Source organism: Triplophysa dalaica, chromosome 16, assembly GCF_015846415.1.
Source record: "Triplophysa dalaica isolate WHDGS20190420 chromosome 16, ASM1584641v1, whole genome shotgun sequence".
Taxonomy (NCBI): domain Eukaryota; kingdom Metazoa; phylum Chordata; class Actinopteri; order Cypriniformes; family Nemacheilidae; genus Triplophysa; species Triplophysa dalaica.
Genome location: NC_079557.1, coordinates 6224138 through 6247661, shown reverse-complemented (window position 1 = coordinate 6247661; position 23524 = coordinate 6224138). Strand labels below are relative to the sequence as shown.

Genomic DNA, 23524 nt, shown 5'->3' with positions numbered 1-23524 from the left:
GCATCATTGACCACCGTAGTATACTGTTTTCCCTAGTATGGGAACGTATAATTGTCTTCGATACAAACATTCTTCTAAATATCTGTGTTCAGCGGTTGTTTTGGAACAACTGGAGGGTGCAAATAATAACATACTTTTTTTGGAACTATCCTTTTATTATTGGAAGAGTTTTTATAACTTTTGATGACAAAGCATTGGGTAATTTCTGAGTCTGCTGGACACCCAGGCTCAATGGTTAAAATGGGTGTCACATTCTATTGTGTTTTTACCTGTTACAGTCCATTGCATAGTGAAACCCCTCCCCCTGGGACTTCCTCTGGACTTGTTAACCAAGGGCAGGTTTGTTTAGAGGACACTGGCCTAGATTCTCATTGGAGTTGGTCTAATAGGATTGGACATGAGGACAGAAGATTATGACACTCAAGACATAATACTCTATCTATATCATATTTTTAAGCTCTAGCCAACATGGCTGCCAAACTGTAGGAAGCATATTGAAGGCTCAGGGTTTGAAAGTGCATTCAAAATTCTCGAAGGTAATATAATTTGAAACTCAAACTAATCTTGTAGTGGAATAAGTTTTCATGTGACGTTATTATTTGAATTCGTATTATTTGTTTGATTAATATATAAGTCTCACAAGATTGATCCTGACAGATAATGATGGACAATTGATGGAAAGAAATCCTAGAAATTTTTCTTTATTTACTTGATGTTTGTAGAACTATACAACCTTTATCAAATCTCTCATGTTGTTCAAAATCCTCTCTTTATCTACCTTTCTATCTACTGATAAAAAAACTTTTTTTAAGCAGCATGGCATTGTTGAAACTAAAGTTCCCCTTCCAAAAGAGGGTCCGTCTGGCCCAGGGTCTCTGGCTGCTTTCTTGGGTAGCTGTGTTCTCTGGAGCCATAACCTTTGCCGTGGGAGTCTTCCTCAAAACTGAGCTTCATCGCAGATCAGAGGTATTTTATTGAAAAGCATGTATTCATGATGAATTTATTAGTTTGTCAAGGTTTGTTATTATTATTTTTAAATATTAAAATGTTTTGTTTTTGTTTGTCATAAGGCTAATGCTCCAAATTCTTTACACGATGTGATTCCACGCTGTTGTGATAACCACGACGTCTCTGTGTCATGTTCCATTAATAATCCATATTTTTCATGATCATTACTGTAACTGTGGGGGAAAAATAGGAAAGACATTATTTATTCTGTGTGTGAGTGAGTCAATATGATGGGATTCATTTCACTTTTTATCATTATAGTTTGCTGTATGTAAAGATATTTCTCACTGTTTTGAATAACGACGGCTGAGTGTCAAAGACTACTTATGATACATTAAGTCACATTTCCCTAAATGTACTAAACATGGTTTAAATGTTGAATAATAATTATTGCAGGTACTATTATTAACTTATTACACTGTCAAGGAATGTAACATGGCCTAAGCTTTGCCTTGTCAAGAGGAATAATCTGACATAATCCTATGGATTGACACTCAGATAAAGTCTCCAGTAAGTACTAATAACTGAGCTAGTATAGTATCAATAATGAAGCGAATAAACATTTCAATGAGACCACTGGAATGAGCACTTTGGGAAGAAAGGAAATTATAAACAATATATAGTGCAAACGAGGCTGCTTGGTGTCATGGTACTCATAGACCTGTGGCATCCACATGTGCAGACGAGAAAGAATTTTTAATATAGTTTTGGTTTAAAGGTATTTTTTTGCAGGATCTATTGACAGAAATGCAACATTATATGCATAACTCTGTCGTTAGAGGTGTATAAAGTGTTACATAATGAAGTGTTATCTTTTTATTATCTTAGAATGAGCTATTTCTATCTACATTCACCGCGGGTCCCCTTGCATTGAATTCACCATGTTGTTTCTAAAGTAGCCTTTAACGGACAAACTGTTCTACTGAGCACGTTTCGTAAATATTTTATCAACTTCGGGGCAAAGAAGCGAAGACGCAACGACATCTTAGTTCTGTGCAGCCACCGTGGTGATTCGAAAGGGAGGGGTGGAGTGAGCCGTTGGTTGCAATTCGCAACGTCACCACTAGATGAGGCTAAAATCTCAACCTTGCTCCTTTAAGCATCTGACTTGGCAAAAATCACATGTGTTAAAATGAAGTAAATGTCTGTCTACGGCCTAATCTATAACTGACCCTAATAACACTTAACCTCCATACAGGTGATGCACAATATGGACATCCACATTGTGCCAAATTTGCTGATGGCAGTGGGGTTAGCATCAGTGGGCATCAACATCTGTGCTAGTAAAGTCTGCCAGGACTCACTGGACCCCTCGCGGTTCCCGCGCTGGAAGACGTTTCTTCCTCCTTTCTTCTGCATGTCTGTCTTTCTAGCCTCTTTGTTGTTGGTGGCCATGATTCTGAGCTACATCCTGCAACCCAGCCTGGAGGAGTCTCTGAAAATCGGCCTGAAGAACGGCATCCGTTTCTACAAGGTTTGTGTGAGGGTAACACAAAAATCATGGGAACAAACAGCTATTTAATACTATGAATATTTGTTTTTCAGGATACAGACACACCAGGCCGTTGCTTTCAGAAGGAGACTATTGATCGCTTGCAAACTGAGTTTCAGTGCTGTGGCAATACTAACTTCAGGGACTGGTTTGAGGTGCAGTGGATCAGCAACCGCTATCTGGATTTTACATCCAAAGAAGTGAAAGAGTGAGTAAAAAACAAAGACGAACACGTTGAACGCGAAGTCAATACAAGACAAAAAATCTAGCGTTGGCACTCAAGCTCTACAACTTAACCAAACAAAAAATGAGTGAATACTTCTTAATAAGTTTGAAGCAAAATACCCATTGCACTCTGTCCAATGCAGTCGTGTGAGGAGCAATGTGGATGGCCGGTATCTGCTGGACGGGGTTCCATTCAGCTGCTGTAACCCCGCCTCCCCTCGGCCCTGCATCCAGTACAGTCTCCTGGACAACTCTGCCCATTACAATTACGAGTACCAGAGTGATGAGCTGAACCTCCACAACCGAGGCTGCCGCCAGGCTCTGGTCAACTACTACATGGGTTTAATGAACACAATCGGCCCTGGTGTTCTTTCAGTTTTCCTTCTTCAGGTATGAGCTGTGATATGAAAGACATGACATACAACACCTTGACTGAAATATTTCTACTTCAATATTTAATAAAGCATCTCAATTTAATAAAGCATCTCAAGTGAGACCTCATCTCTATTATTTTGATAAATTAACCAGTCATCCTAAACTGTTCAACATTTGTGTATATGCCTTGTGATAGTAAATGTCTGTTGCATCAGATTCTCTGCATAAAGAGATACGAAATACAAACAAAGAGCCGTAGGACTGATTTTTGTGGACCTCTGTTAACTACATCATCACGCTTCAGCCTCAAAAACACTGTAATGTAATGCACTCAACACATCGAACCATTCACACACTGGTCACTCAGTAAATATTGACATGCTTCCGGATTGGCTGACAGTGCAGCAATGAACTCAGAGGTGTCTGTATTTATTATTTAAAATGACTTGCACCCAAAACCACATCACGCTCTCGGCTTTTATAACAGTTTGGCCAGCAGCTTTTGAAACACTGACGATGTGACACATCTTATCTCATACTTTGTCAACAAACAAGATCATAGTGTCAACTAGCTCTTGGTTTACATTTGATAGATGAGATAGTATTCATCATGTCACTAAATTTTAGCTGTTAAGAAACAAAGGTGTTCTTTACTCCATACAAAGTAAAGAGAGCTGGAAATGACCTTGTCACACTTTTTGTCAACTACATTGAAAATAAAAAACATTTACAATGATTAAATATGATTAAGATTAAAACCAGGTTACATTTTAAAGATAAAAACATGATTTTTCATCGGACCTCTGATCTCAATTTGTTCTTTAGATGACTGTGCTGGTGAGTCTGCGCTATCTGCAGACCTCAATGGAGGGTGTGATGGGACAGGAGAATTTGGAGATCGACACAGAGGGATATATCCTGGAGAAGGGAGTAAAGGAAACATTGATGGAGACCAAGGAGAAGGTGATGAAAATATTTGAGTACGCCCAGGTGGGCGATGCATCCGCTACGACCCCGGGGTCAGATCCTGAGGCAGGACCTGCAACTAAATAATGTGTAAAACTGGTCATCAGAGGTGCTGACACCTTTATAACCGTCCCTCATCCATCATCATCCAGCAAAGGCATAAAACACGTTCTTACTATATTACATTTGACCAAATATTTGATGTTAAAGTCATGTCCTCTGCTTTAATCTCTGGTAAACCCCTCATTTCCCCGATGACAATTAAAAAGTTAAAAATCCCTCTATTAAATTGTACAATTTAATAGTACATTGCACCACATGCTGTTCTGTTTGTAGATGCTTCATGCTTGCTTACATAAACAATAGTAGAAGGCTGAAATTGCAGATGTATGCCACAAATAAAGATGTTAATAAAGAAGTTTTTAACTGATCTGTGGAGTATCATGATTATTTTTTCACGTGGGTCATTAACTGCATTTCTCATTACCTGTTTGAGGGGAAATTCAAATTTTTTTTCTTCATATTTGCAGGTGCAATACACTGCTAAACCACCAGATGACATTAAACACCCATTGTTGTGTTGCTTTTCATTTAATAGATGAATAAATCTAATGTACATGCATTATAGTTCTCAAATTTCTTCAATAAGAATAATCCCAAAATGCAAATCAAATATAAAAAATAGCTTTTTTCCAATTCTTCAAATTCTGTCAGATTTCCATTTCTATGAATATTGTTACCAGTTAATAAGCATATCATTGACAAATTTCCGTATTTTACTGTCTAGTCCACACTTACCTGTGTCTCAAATCCTTACAAGCTGTCAACTCTAGATAGGGTGTTAAAAGGCCCGTTTAGCATTTGTGTGCATCGTCATACTGGGGTTGTTTAGCGCAATTGTGATGCACACAAATTCAACACACGCCAAAACTGCACAACACCCAGTTGTTTATGCAGGAAGCTCAATTTGTTTTGAGACACAGCCCCACTGTTGCGGTCTTGCTGTGTGGAAACACGCACGTCACGCTGACACGCGGACGCGCATAGGGGAACAGACTTCAATCGGCGCAACTTTAAATTCCGGTGTGGTTTCGAAGTGTGACTAATATGACAGAAGGAAGGGAAATGCACAGAACAAACTGTGTTAACAGTTTAAAAGTTTAGCCTTATTGTCTTGACAATGTGATAATCATGGATTATCTCTTTAAAGAAGTTTATTATTTAAGGTGTAATTAGTGTTGTAACAAATACAAGTGACCAGGAAGATGGACGCAAACTTTACGGAAATATTAGAAGAGTTTATGGGAAGTGCACTTGTTACTTGGGTAGGTTTTTTTGGTCAATTTAAAGAACATATTATAAATATAGTTTTATGAAGTTGAAAAGTTCGTCCAGTATATTGTGCCGTTATAAATCATGTTCAGAAGTGTTGTAACCAATTTGTGTTCCGTATTGTTATACTCTGATCATTATAAGTAGGCTAAACATGTTGGCCTAGTCATTTATTTTGTTAAGATCAGCAATTCACATCGTTCAAATTGATATTCTACTCACGTCTACATTTTATATATACATTTAATCTTTTTTAAGGTGCATCTCTTTGAGGGTATTGTCGGTGAGGAGGAGAATGGACCGTTCTCTCAACGGTACATGGAAGTAAACTCCAACTCCCAGGATTCATTGAGGCAGTACCTGAAGTTTACCAATGGAGTCTACCTCAATGAAGTCCTGAGAATCATGTATGACAAGGATTCTCGAAGTTAAAAAATTCAAGCATTTGCATTGTTGCTTATTTAAACATGTTATTTTTAACAATTCAATGTAGCTGTTTCAACAATGACTAATGGCAGCTTTTGATATTTGTTTGTTGCTTATATTCAGTGATCCCAATCCAAAGGTAGAGCAAATTTATCACAATGTGGGTGACGACAATATTCGGAGAGTCCAAAACTTTTCCATCCTCAATCGACACCTGAGATCATACTATCAGGTATTGAAGTGCATCATGTCATGTGTATTACTGCATGTCATTGTTCCTATAGCTCAGCTGATAGAGCACCGTGCTAAAAACACCAGGTTCATGGGTAAATTCCTAGGGAACACAAACTCATAAGTTAATGCACTTTTATTTGCTTAAAATTCAAGCGTCTGCAAAATGCAAATGTGTGAATTGTGTCATATCAACACTTCTATTTGTAAGTAATTTCCACAAAATTGTTATATTGTTGGATTTATCCATATGTCCACTCATATGAATGGACATCGGAGTAATTTACTAAAGTACCTAACTGTAGAACAGCTTTTTTTCTGTTACTGTGCTTTCACTTCTTGTTTCAAAAGTCCTTACAATGGACATTTTTTTCTCACTGTTGTTTTGATGCAAGTTAAATATCTGCTTTGTTCTAAATTTGGCATATGCACCTAACAAGCTTGTTAAAATTAGAGCTAAGAAAAGAAATGTATTATAATTTGATATGACATGTATACAATACATACTGTAGTATGCACACTGGCATGTATTGTTTGGGACTGTGTCAACTTAAAGACATTATTTAAAGGCATTAGATTCAAAATCGTATCCATCAAGCCATGGCTGTCTTATACAAAACGCTAAATGTGACTTTAGTCATTATGGGATTGACCTGTATTATTTAGTTTTTGAGAATAGCTGCTTTAATAGCTCCCTCTTAGCCCATAAAGAGTTCAATTTGTAAGCACTAAAGTAAAAAGGAAAATCTATTTTTAATGGTATAATTAATGTTTTTCCTTTCAAACTGTTGATGTGTTATAATAGTTAAAATATTGGCTTTTTACTTTAATGCATTAAAATTTTAATGCATTTCCGGGTCAGTGAGACTGAAAATGATGGTGCGGGTCACCAAAAAACTGTGTTTCAATTTCACAAGCGATTGGTTTATTTTTCTAAAGAAAGTAATACAGTGTATGTGCATTTTAACTGTGCATTGCAGACATTTATGAGGAAGTAACATAATTGAGTGCGACCACTTGTGACTTCTTTACTGTGTTGTATTTGTTAAAAATATACCATGTTAATAACATGATGTTTTTTGATATATCAAATAAAAGTGCCAATGTTACATGATAATATAATAGCAACTATAGGCTGTAGCACATATTTGGTCATACAAACTATACATGACAGCATTACGTAATTCTATGATGTTTGGCAGGGATGACAGCAGGGCTTCAGGTTATATTGCTTGTCACTGCTTTCACGTAATTTTCTCTTTCAGGAGAATCTACAACAGCTGTTGCTGATGCCTCTGCCAAATGTTGCTGTTTTGGGTCGAGATCCTCTGACAGGTGTGTTTCTGTCATCATTTTAAACAGGGATGTTTTTCTTATCCAATAATTACTTAGAAAAAAACAGAAACAGAGAAAATTGTTCAACATTGTGATGTGTCGTGATTTCTTTGTCAATAGAGGGCGCTGTTGCGGAGCTCAGAAGACTGTTACTGTTATTGCTGGGGTGTGCTGTGCAGGTATATATCTTTAACAAGGTTTCAGCTATTTGCTCCTTAGAAAATAAACTGATATGTAATAAACCTGTACATTTTCTTTGCATTTCTTTCCAATTCATTCATTGCTACCAGTGTGAAAGGAAGGAGACTTTCATTCAGCAAATTCAATGCTTGGAAATTGACACACAGGCAGAGATTGCCCTTTGCATACAAGAGGTCAGTACAAGAATGATGTACAGGTCCTATGTTAAGGCTGAAGGGTTCATTTCAAAACAGGTTTCACACTTTAGTCTTTATGAATCAATTTCTTCATTTTCTTGCCACAAACATCACCCGAAACTACTAACCTGGTAATGGGCAATTTTTTAGGTAACCCAGGACCCGAGTGCAGTGCTGCCTCTGGAGTTTGGAGACATGTGTGGCCTCAGCGGAGCAGAGCTACAGAGTCTCTTTTGCTCCATGGCCAAACAAATTCAGAGCCTGCATGCACAACGAGACATACACTTGGAGGTGATAAAAAGACTGCGAGATATCTATTTTTCTATGAATTCATGATTCGGTGCAAGTAGGTCAGGCTGAATCAAATTAAAATAAAGGTATTCACTAGCTTTGGGATTTTTCTGTTTGATGTGTAGAGGATAGCAGAGCTTTATCAAGAAGAGCAATCATCTACAACCCATATAACCACGTCCAGCGGGTTTGGTGATGGAGCTCCGGAAGGACTGGCTGTGCAGCTGGCAGACAGCAAGGCCAAACTACGAAGACTCAAACAGGAACTGTAAGAATAAATCATTTTCTCCATTATTATTAAAATTGATGTGTGAATTGGTTCGGATGTTTTAAATACTTTTGAATAAAAATCTTTAATAGGGAGGATAGATGTGATCAACTGTTGGACTGCAAGCAAGAAATGCAAACTACGGAGGAAGAGATTAAGAAACTACAGAAGGAGGTAAACAGGCTGTATTGATAGTAAACATTGTATATCATAATTAAATGAATGATATGCTTTGTATAGTTAAACACATAGACACTGAACAGACCCTCATACTGTATATCAATGACATGTTGTGTATGTTGGGGTTTATTAGAACCGAGCCCTACAGGTGGATGCGCGTGTGAATCGTGGCCTGAAGGATGAATTGGATTGTCTGCGGGAGCGCGCATCCAGAGTAGAGCAGCTGCAGGTGGACCTGAAAAACTCCACACATCGACTGCGCAGCATGGAGCTGTACCGCACGCAGCTGAAGGTAGTATAGCAATATACATCATGGTGATATATAGTATATCACAGGTTTGAAATAAATGAGAGTCAATGTCAAATTCATTTGGTGATGGATATTTGTAAGTAAACTATTCCCTAAACTTATTTTATTCTTTCTCTGGTTCGCTCCAGGAGCAGCAGCAGTACTGTGCCTCCCTCCAAGAAAACAAAGCTCTGCTGGAGGAGCAGCTCGCTGATGCTCGCACACGCTGCACGGCTCTGCGGGAACTCGAGAAGGAAAATCTTCTACTTAGGCAGAAACTTGTGCATATGGAGAGTGTATGTATGACTTGATAAACTATATTTATCTCGTGTTGGGTTAAAAATGAGCTTTCACCATATTTAAAGTATAATTACATATATTAAGGACAGCATTTGTTATGCCGTATAATTTTATGTGTGTAGGAGCGAGATGTGGAGAGACAGAGGGTGGACGAGCTGTTGGAGATGAATATGAGTCTGCAGGTGGATCTGAAGTGTCAGGCACATAATGTGGGTGTCACCCAGAGAATGACTCATCAGGATTTCCTCCAATCAGAGCTGGAGTCTGACGATGAAGTTCAGCAGATGAACTTTCCTAAAATCGGTATGAATAATTCACACATGATTTGATATTATGAATAGCTATTGCCAGATCATTAGATTCTACGCCATGTATCTGTAATTCCATGTCATTTTACCTCAGTAGATATTTAAGAATACATATGTGACCCTGGATCACGGTAACATTTTTTGTAAATGACAACAATACATTGTAAGGGTGATCCACTCACCCTCGAGTTGCTCCTAATCTGTATAAATTTCTTGGTTCCGATGAACATAGAGAAAGATATTTGAAAGACTGCTTTTAACCAAACAGTTCTTTGCCACAATTTATCATGGAAAAATTTAAATGGTAGTCAAAGTGCCCCAGAAACATTATCTTTCCTAAATTCTTTCAAATATCTTCTTCTGTGTTCAATAGAACAACGAAATGTATAAAGAAAATTTTCCTACTATGGTTTGGTTACAAGCATTCTTCCAAATAGCTTTCTCTTGAGGGTGGGTCAATAAAGTTATTATTTTAATTTTTGGGTGAACTGTTTCCTTAACATTCACTCTTAAAGGAACAATTCAACTAAAAATGAATTTTGACAATTTAAGTGAACGGGAGTGCATGCTAAGCATAAAAACAAAATACTGAAAAGTTAAGAACTGAATACATATCTTCTCAATGATTTTAGATTTTTTAGACTTTAAATCTAGAGGACTACTGTCATTATCCTTTGTCATTTATGTGTCCCCATTCAGTTTTTTATTTTTGCCTAATGTCTTTTGTTTTGTTTTACTGAAGGAAGAAAATCGTATGGGTTTGTTTACCACATGAAAGAATATTGTGGTGTACTTTTGTATTTACTATAGTAAACTGTGGTAAAATCATTGGATACTATAGTGTTTTTGAAACATACCATAGTAACGTATAATACAGTATATTGTTTAGCAATTCACTACAGTTAACTTAATACTACAAATACTTTAGTAAAGATACAATACTACTATAGAATACTATACTATAGTAAATAAATATATATCTACTATAATATATAAGAAATATACAGTATTACTATATACTGTAAGTACAGTTTTTTTTCAATGTGGGAGTAAACATATGACATAGTGAGTGCATATGACAAAAGGGAGTAATATATCCTTTGCACTGTATGTGCTCACTTGTGTCTACCTCGTGTGATTTAGATCTTAAACCCCTGAGCGAAGAGGTAACCGAGGCTTCATCGCTGCGGCTTCTGGGAGCTGAAAATGAGAACGCTGAACTGAGAAAACGTCTAGAGCACCTGCAGGCCGAACAAGAGGTCAGCAGTCAAGGGTGTTTCACCAGTTTCATCATCTCATACATACAGACGATGAGTAAACTCTCATGTTCCTCCTGTAGGCTCAACACAGGAACTCCCCTGAGGTGATGGAGGATCTCCAGAAACGGACAGATCAACTCTTCCAAGAGCTTCAAAGCACAATTAAAGAGGTGAGCCACTAGAGACAGAGAAGAGGATTTTAAACATGGTTATCGTAAGTGTTTTGTCTGCCTTTTTCTCCGTCCTCATCTCAACTTTTGAATCAGACTTTTTCAATTCTCTTTCAACCGTTAGCTGAAGCATCTGAAGAATGAAAATACCAGCTTGAAGATAAGTCTGGAAGAGCTGAGGACGAAACAGAAACAGGAGGACATAGAGGAGGACGGAAGACTCTCTGAGGGAAACGAAGAGAGAAAGCTAATAATCCCAAGAGGGGAATGTGAAGGAAAAGACACAAGAAAAGAGAGACAGGACGGAAAAGAAGAAAGAGAACGAGAAATAATAAAAACCCTCAGAGAGGATGGAGAGGGGGGAGAGGGGGGCGACGTAATCCTCAGTGAGAGAAAAAAGAAGGTTAGGGATGAAATGAAAAGCGGAGAGAGAGGAGAGGCTGAGGGTGAGAAGGAAATTCAGAAGAAAGACATCACAGAGGAGATATCCCAGCACAGCGCTGACACCCAGACAATCACACAGACGGAGGCAGGGGAAGAGAAATTCTCTCAGGACACCCTTGACCTGCATAACCAGCTTCAGCAGGCTCTGGAAGAGGTTGACAGACAGGCCTTGCTAGCACAAGATCTCCGCTCCAGACTGGCAGAGCAAAGTAAGAAGGTCTTGGAGGCCGAGCACAAGATGGTTTTCCTCGAGGCTGAAAACCAGAGGTTGAAGAAGGTGGCGGACACCCTAACGGAGGCCAGGAAACAAATAGAGGTAATGTGCCAAAAGTTGTCACGAAAAAAAACTTAATTATTTCATGACTACTTCATTACAACACTGTGAAAACTCTTTCACTATCCACTCAAAAACAGATAATGGTCCAGTCAATAATGGCAACTCAACAAATAAAACAGAGGCTTCCTGCCATTAGCAATAAACAAGAACATCAAGTAATCTTACTTCAACCCCCTACTGCCTATATAGGTTAAAAAACCATCCAAACCACCATACACGAACAATCTGGAATACTGTACCAAGGCCGGAACTTAAAAGTTGCTTCACTACTAAGTTGGTCATGGTAAAAAAATAAATATATATATACACATTTCCACCAATGCCACTAACAACAATTATTGTAAATAGAATAACATTATACTGGGTTGTGTAATACTGTGTTATGATGCGTTACCAAGCAATGACATCATAATGGGTATTGCCATAATAAGTGTACTTTGATGATATCGTAATGGGGAATGATGTCATAATAAATGATGTCACTGGTGATGTCATAATGGGTGACAGGTTTGTTTGACTTCATGGAGCGCCGCTCAGACCGATCTATGTCTGACATCACAGTACCGCAAAACAGAGTAAAGAGCCGACTGCTCTGTGTGCTTTTTTCGCTCTCACCCTGCTGTGATGTCACAAGCAGAATGATTTAAGTCAAACATGAAGTCTAAATGATTGGACATAACGAGTGATGATGTCATAATGGATAATGATGATAAACAGATATGCCACAACAGCTGTGTCTATACATCTACAGCTGAAGTCATTTTTATAGTTGAACCGTTGTAAAACACACACAGAGGAGTACTTTAAACTAATCACTTTGTTGTTTCTCAGCCAGTGTTGGTGGGTCTAGTGGACCTGCTGCAGTTTTGTGTTTTTAATTCAACACTTTATTTTAAAATAATAAAAAGATGTTTCCTTCATCCGAATTAAAAGCAAACAGCATATATGGCTAATATTCGCCTTGTACCTTTGTTAGGTCACATTTATGAATTGAAGTGCTTGCAGGAACGGCAGGGGCAGAAACAGAAAACTCACACTTTCAAACACTCTCTTTCACACACGCACACATAAACACACACAAACATACTAAATGGAGGCCCAGACATGAGGAGGACACAGTAAAGATACAGAGAACCTACAGTTTCCACAATTTTATAATCCCTGGGTCCAGTGGTCCGGAACATCCTGTATGTACTATAAATGTGTAGGGGGGTGTACAGTGTGCGGTCATTGAAAATTGGTCCTGATATATTTTCTTCACAGAAAATAAGCCAAAGCCAATGAGTTTGATAGAAAATGAAAACGGGTACCACAGACCCGAAGACCACACAAGGGTTAAAGTAATAGATTGAGAACCCTTTTTGGACCCCCCGCCCTTGTCCAAGCTCTGTTCACACTACTTACTGTAAGGTTGCTGGGTCGATTCCCACAAGAAACAAACTGTCAGCATTGTACCCTTGAGCGTGGCTCTTAATCTGAGATTGTTGCAGTGCAAACTTTGGATAAAGGCATCTTGCTACATGACTGCTTACTGTGTTTTTTTGTCAGGTGCTGCAGGGCGAGTCTATGCAGCAGGAGGAGGAACTAATGCGTCTGCGCACTCAGGTGGAGTTTCAGAAGATGGAGGCTGCAGTGATTGCTCAATTAGAGGGAGACAGATCCGCGCTGGAAAGAGAGCGAGAGACTCTCAAAGCCACTATAGACTCGCTCAGAGCTGCAGTACGCAAAGTGAGCCAGGTCCCTTGTTGGGCTTTCTGTAAAACACAAGATCTGAATTAAAAGTCTGGCGAGAGGTTGTGATTTATGGTCCCTGCCTTAAAAATATGCTGTAACAATGAGTGAATATTAAAAACTCTAAAACAGGTGATGCTTCAAAAAAGTATTTTTGGGAAAAAGTAAAAAAAATAACTTTAATTAATATACAGTCATTGTTAATGTTTTATAATAGTTGGACTCAATATGTGTTATTTTTAATTGTTGACCTGTTTTCTCATAGGGTGATCAGTTAGAACTCATTAACCAAAACCTTAAGGTTGACATGGAAAGGCTGGGGAGAACTTTGGAGTCGGCCAGGCGTCGTGAGGAAGAGTTAGAAGCCGAACTCAGAGATTCTGGCCTGGAGGCGGGGTCTCTGACTAGAGGGCGGGAAGAAGCGGTGTTGGAAGTCACACGATTGGAGCAGGAGAAAGAGGCGTGTCAGGTGGAGCTGGACGGCCAACGGCGTGAGCAAAGACAAAAAGAAAGAGAGTTGGCCAGACTCAGACAGCAGCTGGAAAGCACAACGTCTGCTCTAGAGCACAGTAACCAAAGAGCCTGCAATTTGGAAGCACAAAACAGGTAAAGACAAACAGTTGGACTACAATTGTTGCTTGTACTCATGTACTCACCCTGATTTCCAAACTTTTATTACAAAACATTACACACTTTGTTTTTTTGATCTTGTGAAACAACTAGCATGAGAATGAAATTTAAATTACTCATATCTGTCATCTGCCCACAGACGGATGTGTCAGGAGATTTCTCAGTTTAAAGATACATGTGCACAGTTACAGGAGATGCAGAAGAAAAATCAGGAGCTCAGTATAGTCAACGCCGAATGCAAGGCCCAGATTGAGTCTCTTACAAAGGTCTGTGTTCACTGTGTGGTCTGAATGATAAACGTACAAGGTTACTATAGTTTACTAAAACTATTAAAACAATTCTATTAATTGAAATCAAATAATATATAAGCCTAAACATTATTTAAAAAAAGTAGGCTAGATAAAAATGAGAAATGTTGTCTCAGCAATAAATTGAAATAAATTTAATCCGAAGCACTACTATTATCAACAGTAAATAAATTAAAACAATAAATTAAAACTGAAATGAAAATGAATTAAACTTATATAGCAATAAATAAAATACACAAATTATGAAATGACAAATTATATGAAAACAAAAAATATAAAAGTAAAAGCTGATTCAAAATGTTAATAAAGCTACAGTAAAACTAAAAACAAAACTATAATAACTCTGTGAAGGTGTTGTGTCCTTTGGAGCCCCACAATTCACCACAGGCTTTATTTTGCAATTACATTGTAAAAATTAAGGCCCCATTTAAGGTCCCATTGAGTGAAGATCTAGTGAAGTGGGCCACTTTGACTCGTTTTTTCCACCAGTAATTGCTTTCGAGTTGTTTTCTTATCAAAAATCCTCAACTCAACTCCTTAAGCGTTTTGTACAATCTTGAATTTTTAAAGGGTCATGTAATAAAAAAAATATTTTCCGTGATTTTGTTTCAAGTAATGGAGTTCATTGTACTATAAAACACACTAAACCTGTTAAAAATCTCAAAAAGACCATCTGTGACCCTGGATCACAAAACCAGTCTTAAGTAGCACGGGAACATTTTTAGTAAAAGCCAAAAACACTTTGTATGGGTCAAAATGATACATTTTTCTTTTATGCCAAAAATCATTAAGATATTAAGTAAATTTCCTACCTTTAATATATAAAAATGTTATTTTTGTGAGTGGATGGCCTGCTACAGTGCCTCTGATGGACAACTTTAAAGGGGATTTTCTCAATGTTTCGTTTTTTTTTGCAGCCTTCGATTCCAGATTATAAACATCTGCATCTCCATCATATATTGTCCTATCCTTAACAACTCCTACATCAATAGAAAGCTTAATTATTCAGTTTTCAGATAATGTAAAAATCTCAATTTTGAAAAATTGACCCATAAAACTGGTTTTGTTGTCCAGGGTCACATTTGTTAAAGTGAATGTTCTTCCAAAAATTAAAATTCTGTCATCATTTACTCACCAACTTTCTTTCTTCCGCGAAACACAAAAGAAGTTATTTTGAAGAATGTTGTTAACTTGCAATGATTTTTTGTCAATACAATAGAAGAGAATAGGTGCTGGTGACCAACTTTCCTCAAAATATCTTCTTTTGTGTTTTGCGGAAAAGAATGAAAGTCATACAGAGTTGAAATGACAAGAAGATGATTAAATGATGACAGAATTTTCAGTTTCGGGTGAACTATCCCTTTAAAACTAAGCTGCAAAAACAACTTGTTCCAAAATCCTTGGATTAAAAGGAACTGGCTATTTTATGATTTGATATGACCGTTATGATCGCTCAATCCAAAAGAGACGTCTTGTTGGTTCAAAAACGGATTTGAATATTTTGATAAAGTCTAACTTTAATAACCTTTCTTTCCACCAGGAGCTGTCTAATGAGGAGACCCAGTCTCAAGAGTTATCCAGCCAGGTAACACGACTCAACCACACACTTGAGGAGATGCAGAGCAAACTTGAAATGGCAGCTAAACAACAGCAAGAATCTGCTTCGGAGGCCACTTTATCATCCTCAGACTCACACGCACAGAGGATAGAAACTTCTGTATCAAACACGGAGGCTCTGCAACTGACAGCAGACCCCCAGGAGACCACTGTCAGAACTGTAGATAAGGTTAACCACAACCATGGCTCCGGGCCCACAGACTCCCCCTGTGCAACAGAAGTCTCGGAAAACATAGAGAACAAGCACGCTCTTACAATGCTGGGAAGCCAGGGGGCTTTGAGTCAGAGACTGATAAATACAGAGAGGGAGGTGAGATAAAATGCTAAACAATAATGCTCTGTAAAAATGTCATTACATTTTCGACCCACAGGGCCACCTGACGCCCGTTTTTAATTAAACGCTGTTAATGCTGTTCAGGGATCGTGATAACATTGCCTCTACATATCCTGAATTCTATGAATCTGCTTGTATCCCAGAATGCCGTGCTGCAGCATGAACGAGACATATTGTTGGCTCAGCTGACTCAGTCTCAGTCAGGCTGCGCTCAGCTCAGGGAGCAGTTGGATACCCTGCAGCGCCATTCCATCTCGCTGCAAGAAAACTGCAGTAAATTACAGGCCCTCAACACCAAACTACAGGTAAGAGCATGATTGAGTGTGGGTTGCTTGTCTGGAAATGGACCCTTGACGCTGAACTAAAGGGCAATATATTTTCGAAGCTGACATGTTTAAATCTGAATTAGTGTTATAGTGGGTGGATTTCAATTACACCGTTTCACTCGAAATGATACGGGCTTTTCACACTCGTTATTAACATTTCACTGGCCACGCTCTTTCATTAGATCATTACTTTTTCCTCAGGTGGAACAGGCCACGCTGAGCTCCGACCATGCAGCGGTGTTGGCACGTTGCAACGAGAGCGAACTTCGCTGTGCGGCTCTGGATGCCGAATCGAGGGTGTGGCTAAAGGAGAAGGAGGAGTCAGTGATGCGTCTGGAGGCTTTAAGGCGGGACCATGAGAGACTGACAGCTCTACAGCACAGGCAGGAGGCGGAGCTAGAAGAGTTGATTGGTAAACATCGTCAGCTGAAAAGCAGCAATCGCAGTCTGGAAGCTCAATATAAAGACATCGGAGTCAGGTAGGGGTACATAAATTATGCACGTAAAAGGATGAAGAGCAAAAGGGATGAGAAACCTGCTTTTTTATGTAGGTAGATATATGGATATAATATACATATATCATTTTTTACTTTATTAATCTTTTCATAAATATATTACTGTTGTATTGCTAAAAAGTGAATATATATTTATTTTCTTTGCAGTATTTGAGGTCTGAAAAAATACAGAGCATATTCTCTGTGTTTTGACCTGTTTCTCCAGATTTCTGCAAATAAAGGCAAAAAGAAACTAGGGTTGTGTATCGGCAATATCCCGGTAGATGGGTCACGATACAATATATTGCTATGTATTTCGATACGATACACATTTGCCATATATTGAGATACTTTATATAGACAATGTAAAAAGTAGAGGTAGAAATACAACATGCTGTGCACCTCCTGGGGGTTTCTGCAAGGATAAGTGTAAAAACATCCTCGGTGGTCATGATGTGCGATGTATGGACATGTAGTTTAGAGGTTTGGGATCCCAAACCGTAGATTGCGCCCCTCAAGTGGGAAGCACAGGGGAATAAGGTGAGTCACACAAGTCACTTGGCTGTTGTGATGCATTACAGTTAAAAAATGAACATGGGCAGTATAAAACCTCTGGTTCATCCGTGCTGTAAATGCACTGGTGTCACATCGGTGAAAGCACAATACATGTCATTGTTACCTTTTGGAATAAACTTTGTCGAATGCACTGCAGTAGCCTAGTGATTTGGTGGCTCAATGATGTGAAGCTTACAAACAGTATTTATTTTATATAACTCATTATTACTCCATGACTTATTTTTAAAACCAAAGCACACCCACACATCAGCTCTGAGAGCTCGAACATGCTTAAATTTTGTCGCCATGCTCGCTTCCACTTACATTTGCACGTATGTATATGACATGATTTAAAAAAAAATTGATAGCAGAGGTATCACTATCAATACACTATCGTAAAAAAAAATTATTGTGATATTTACATGTATCGATAGTTTTGCACAGCCCTAATAGAAACAATATTTTTATTTGAAAATTTGGGACATATTGTTAGTATTTCATAGAATAAAACGAAAATGTTTATTTTAAATAAAGATGCATCTTAATTTACAGCTTTCCTATAGCTCATAGGTAAGAGCATTGCGTTAACAACGCAAGGTTGTGGATTCGATCCCAGGGGATTGCACATACTTAGAAACAAATGTATGGGATAATGCAACGTAAGTCACTTTGGATAAAAGCGTATGCGAAATGCACAAATATAAATGTAAACATGAACACAGTAGGCCTAAATACTACAAATACAAAACAAAACACTAAAAAATTATATTTGTAATATTTAAGAATATAATTTAAAAACTGTCTTTAGGGCTGATTATAATTTCTATTTTCAATGCCATGTAAGTCATTTTGGATAAAAGAATCTTTCTAATACATACAATGTATAAGGACGGAGCATACATACTATTCTACACTATTAATAACATTATGTCAGTTATACACTTTGTAGATACAGTTAATGATCTCTTACTTTATTATATAGCAAATAACCTATTATTCCAGTCTTGTAAAATACTCTAAATACTGTGCCCCCCTAGATACAAGGAGCTATTAGATCGAAAAGCTCAGCTAGAGGAGGCAGAAGAATCCATACGTATGGAGCGAGAGAAAATGGAGAGAGTGACACAGGGCCAGTTGGAGAGTGAGAAAGAGCTGGAGAAACTGAGAATGGACAATGAAAGGTGAGAAGTCATTACTGAAGTGTCCACAACACCGAGCTGAAGTTACAGTCAAGCAGATTCTAAGAAAAAAGGAAGTGATGTCAAGTGCCCACCAGAGTTTCGCCACAGCATGACTCACAGCGCAGTTTCTAACAGTTGTTGCCATGGTGTGATAGTATATGTTTGTAAAGCTTGTTATTTTGTGAACAGGATGAAAGGAAGGATTTTACATAACAGCCTCGGTAGGAGGCATAATACATTTATTTGGCATGTGAAGTTAGTTTAGATTGGTGCTTTGATCAGATGTTATTTGGACGATAAACTGTATGGATGAATGGTTGCATAGAGAGATTGTAATGGTGAAAAACATGTCTGTATTTGACTCCCCCCAAAAATGTTTGCATAATGAAAATAAGATCAGGCCCATCTGAATCACTTAGACTTACAAATAAGCCCAAGCAATATGAAGTATTCTGGTTTCTTATTATTTTTATTAGTACGTGCATCTTTGGATCATTAAGCCTTTTCACATTATCATGACTATTCATATTATAATCCCCCATATTTTCTTTTCTGTTCGGTGTGAAACATGACCCGGGTATGTTTTTGACGGTCTTTGTGAGATTCACCCATTGATTACCTGTAGATACCAGAGCCTTCAAAAGGAGTGGATTCAGGTTCAGTCTGAGCTGTTGGCTCAGAGTTCAGTTCTGCGGGCAGAGGTGAGCGCGGCACAGCTTGAACGGACCAAACTGGAGGGAGATCTCAATAGCCTTAAAGAACAGAACCAACAGACAGATCTTAACTACGTTCGTCTCAGCGGCCAGTACCAGGTCTGAGAACCTTTAAACACATTTTAGTGGGGTGTGGAATTCAGAGAGTTTGTCTTGAAAACACCGAAAAGTTACATGTGATTTTGATGTTAAATGCACATTTAATATTCCATTCATAATGATATATATTTAATAATATTTCATTATTAAGTTTAAGGTAAGAATAATGTAATGTTATTAAGTTATTATATTTAATATCTCATTACTAAGATTCTTCTCTTTTTCAAAGTCACTAATAAAACGTGTGACATATAACTATATAACCGTCTTTTAAAAAAGGTCCAATTTCTTTGCTTCCTCTGAAACACACAAGGTGTTATTTTGAGCATTCTCAAATTCTGCTGGGTTTCACTCAAACCATCTTGTGTGCATAGTGTTGTAAAAGTAAAAGTTAAAACAAAATTCTCAAGCAATTAAAATTTCCATTCATATATATTTTGACAACAAATTGCTGCTGTCCTTCCGAAACATTCTCCATATCTCCATATTTCATAAATCGTTTTTAGTCACCCTTTATGTTTGTCACTGTTTTAAGCAAATATCTAACCAATTAAAGTATTAAAAAATCCTTGTCAACTTTGATAACACAGTATTTAATCATTTAAAATTTCAAGCGGGTTTCTTTTTTCCTGAAAAACTGTAAATTTGGAAATACAAGGTTTTTGAAGGACAGCGACAAAATAATGATTAAATAAATATGCAAAGTTAAAGCTTCTGGACCCCGGTTTATATAATCAGTAAAAAGTCAAATATTTTGAACACTGAAAAGTATAAAATTGTGAATAGTTTGATAATCGCGGCCCTATTATGTATGTACTGTGTATGTCTGTATGTGTGTTATAGCTCCTTAACCAATTGAAAGCGAACATGGAAGAGGAGAACCGACATTTAGGAGAACAGAACCAGAATCTAGCCAAAGAAAACAAAGCTCTGCTGGAGAGCAGACTGGAGAGCAAAGACCAGCACCACAACGAGCAGAGAGAATACCAGTAAACACACACACACTTCCACATGTGCCAAAACATTGCTGGATAATTCTACTGACACAAAAAAATAAACGTTTACACATACTGTAGCACACCAATGCCTTCTGTATATTCATTACCATTATGCAGTGCTATTTTACAAAAGTGATATTTATAGCTTCCAGCAGTGGATCACCTGCATCTGTGAATAGCCTTCATCTTTTCTCTCTCATCTGTCCATCTCTCTCTCTCTCCACCCCAGTGACAAGCTCAACGAGCTGCGCAGGGAGAAGCAGAAGCTGGTGGAGAAGATAATGGATCAATATCGAGTTCTGGAGCCGGGTCTGCCCGGCATGTGTCCACCCAAACAGCCAAAGTTAGTCATCCTTTAACATCTGTCTCTAGCAGACCTTCCCGCTATGCACTCATGCCTTTACTCTGTGTTTAAATTACAGGGAGTGCAAGACCCCCTATGTCCTGTTATAGCCCACCTAGCCATTTGAATATTTTATACACATACATAACTGCAGAACAGGAACCGTAAATATGACATTACAGAAAATAAACATACTTCTTTTTTATGCAGTTTTGACATTTCATATTTTTCTGTAATCTACATTCAAACATAGGAATTGCCCCCCCTGTTGTCTCACCTATGTAAAATGTACAACCTTCAAATCACTTAAACTGTCTTGTGGCCCCAGGAAGTCGAACTGGATAGCAGACCGCATGAAGAAGCTGATCAAGCCAAAAGGTGGAAGCAAAGAAGGACGAGCTCTTTTTATTGCCGTCGGCAGTATAGAGAACCTCGCAGATGCCGTGGATGGCACGCCTGGTTCTTCGGCCACGGTGCCAGGTGAGAACCGCAAAGCTGTTGCTTCTGTAATAACATAAGACGTATTACACCACAGAGTGGAAGAGAGTGCCAATAAGTTAAGACTGCAGGGTTCCCTGGACTCTGTAAAACACAAAAAGGTCCCCCAAAGCCTATAACAATGAATGATGCTGTTACCCAACCACATTAGGCCTTTCCTTTCTTGGATCACAACCAGACATAGTAATTCTGTGTTTATGTGAGGGAGTAATAGAATGAAATTTGGAGATCAAATGAATATTGTGCTGATTGATTTTTTTTCCAACAATGAGATTTTAGGCAAGTCAAAGAAATTGTATATTTTGTGTCATTCATCATCATATTTCACCCCAAAATATTACCATAATAATACCATCAAGATTTTTTTCACTATAACATTTATTACAGAATTGAATATACTCAATAGTAAATCTTTTATATATTTTATATTATTTATATTAAGATGTATATTTTAATAGGTACTTTGTATAACTTTTGGTAATTTTGCATTACAGTCATGAGAGTTTTGGGGACTTCATTGTCCTATGCAGCAGTGTCAGAATGGATAAAATCTTATTTGATCAAAAATTCTTCTTTAAGACGGGATGTCCCATTTCTCATAGCCGTTGTTGATGTTAAATCACCAAAACAGACACACCCCTACCCCCATCTTTCGCTTTCGTCAGCGCTCGCCTCGACTTATGTCCATCCTGTGTAATGTGCACCTTACTGCTGATTGGCTACAAGGTTGTTTTGGTACTCGGCCCGACTTTATCTAAACAAGCGTTATTCGGAAATCGGACACCCCGCCTTTAAAGGATAAATATAATTTACATTTTCACAATATGAGAGCCTAATACGAGCTAGACAAGTTTGGAGAGATTCACCCAAAAATATCTATCCTTCAAAATCTTGTTCTAAAGATCTATTGTTAACAAAAATACATCTTTCACTATTTCACCCTTTAGTTCATGAGCAGGACCCCATCAGTGCTCCAGTCTCTCCAAGTGTACTTAGAAGAGCCTCCTCCCAGGCTGAATCTGAAGACCAGCCGAAGGGTAATCTGCGTACTGGTCGGCGTAAATTGGGCTCCAGGCACGGCTGGGCTCTCGGCAGGGGCAGAGGAGGAGTCTCCCAGTCCTTCAGTCCCGGTGACCAGCATGCACAACCTCGCATCCGCCTGCACTCATCCCACACAGCTTCCACAGCCATCTGGGAACACGACGGCAGCCCCACACCCAGCCAGGATAGTGAGGAGGGGAGAGGTGAGTGTAAAAATATGTCTGATTTTTCTAAAGATATTTCTGAATGTTTGTTAGGAGAATAATATCTGTATGTGTTTTAGTTGAGAGCGAAGAAAATATTTCACCTGAACATTCAGATGTTAGTCGTGTGTCATCAGGAACAGAAGGTTGGTCAACAGAACTGTCAGTTTTAATATATAATATATATTTTATAAACATGGTTTAATAAAAACATCTTTTAATATGTAAAAAAACCAAAATATTTCTGTCTCTCTCCTTTAGACTTACACTCCAGTTTTGACAAGCCACAAGATGCAGATCACAAAGAATAAAACATTATTCTTAAAAAATTTTTACCATGTTTTTATTACTTTCATAAATCAGATTATGTACTATTACAATATTTAAAAACAATAAACGCACAGATATAAATTGTGAAAACAATACATGTTTTATTATTTTATCAAATATACATGATGTCTCAAGTATTGGTGCCTCAAGTATGAAAAGATATAAATGTATAAATATTCAGCCACAGAAAAAATTAAGAGACCATTTTGAAATCTGTTTTTCTGATTTTAAAATTTTAAAAACTTTTCTTTTATCATGTTTATGTTTGATATCAGTGATAAACAAAATGTATTTAATTTGGTTTTCCATGGTTGTAGTTTTGGTCAAGCTGTTTCCTTATAATGGATTTTGGGAAAGAGAGCTTAGCGCAAGATTTTCTTTATCTGTTATATAAGAGCTTGTTCTTTTAACAGAAGCAAGTTAGGTATTACAGAAATTTGGGCTCATGTTGTTCAGGTCGTTAAACATGAGTTTATAACAGTGAATTCCTATGGAGAAAATGACTTGCTG

General features: G+C 37.9%; 2 protein-coding genes across 2 annotated transcripts; both read left to right on the top strand.

Moving 5' to 3' along the window:
- The first annotated feature begins 406 nt into the window (after positions 1-406).
- On the top strand, positions 407-4368 carry rom1b (retinal outer segment membrane protein 1b). Its single transcript, XM_056769950.1, has 6 exons — positions 407-536; positions 816-966; positions 2207-2482; positions 2554-2708; positions 2869-3115; positions 3926-4368. The coding sequence occupies exons 2-6, from the start codon at positions 817-819 to the stop codon at positions 4151-4153; spliced, it is 1056 nt and encodes a 351-aa protein (XP_056625928.1). The 5' UTR covers positions 407-536; position 816; the 3' UTR covers positions 4154-4368.
- Positions 4369-5128: 760 nt separating this feature from the next.
- Positions 5129-23107, top strand: ccdc88b (coiled-coil domain containing 88B). The gene is made up of 29 exons (XM_056770077.1): positions 5129-5391; positions 5657-5805; positions 5948-6056; positions 7321-7390; positions 7511-7569; positions 7681-7764; positions 7918-8058; positions 8184-8326; positions 8419-8500; positions 8640-8798; positions 8945-9091; positions 9218-9398; positions 10547-10662; positions 10743-10832; positions 10957-11592; positions 13162-13341; positions 13610-13950; positions 14114-14240; positions 15823-16209; positions 16377-16538; positions 16761-17038; positions 18646-18789; positions 19415-19601; positions 20445-20590; positions 20829-20942; positions 21271-21422; positions 22388-22684; positions 22765-22830; positions 22946-23107. Exons 1-29 carry the CDS (start codon positions 5332-5334, stop codon positions 22993-22995), a joined length of 4857 nt encoding a protein of 1618 aa, XP_056626055.1. The 5' UTR covers positions 5129-5331; the 3' UTR covers positions 22996-23107.
- The last annotated feature ends 417 nt before the right edge of the window (positions 23108-23524 follow it).

Coding starts and splice junctions, on each gene's coding strand:
- rom1b (XM_056769950.1), top strand. CDS start 817: ATGGCATTGTTGAAACTAAAGTTCCCCTTCCAAAAGAGGGTCCGTCTG. Junction 2,483..2,553: donor ACGGCATCCGTTTCTACAAG/GTTTGTGTGAGG, acceptor TTTGTTTTTCAG/GATACAGACACACCAGGCCG. Junction 2,709..2,868: donor ACATCCAAAGAAGTGAAAGA/GTGAGTAAAAAA, acceptor TGTCCAATGCAG/TCGTGTGAGGAGCAATGTGG.
- ccdc88b (XM_056770077.1), top strand. CDS start 5,332: ATGGACGCAAACTTTACGGAAATATTAGAAGAGTTTATGGGAAGTGCA. Junction 11,593..13,161: donor AGGCCAGGAAACAAATAGAG/GTAATGTGCCAA, acceptor TTTTTTTGTCAG/GTGCTGCAGGGCGAGTCTAT. Junction 22,831..22,945: donor TGTGTCATCAGGAACAGAAG/GTTGGTCAACAG, acceptor TCTCTCCTTTAG/ACTTACACTCCAGTTTTGAC.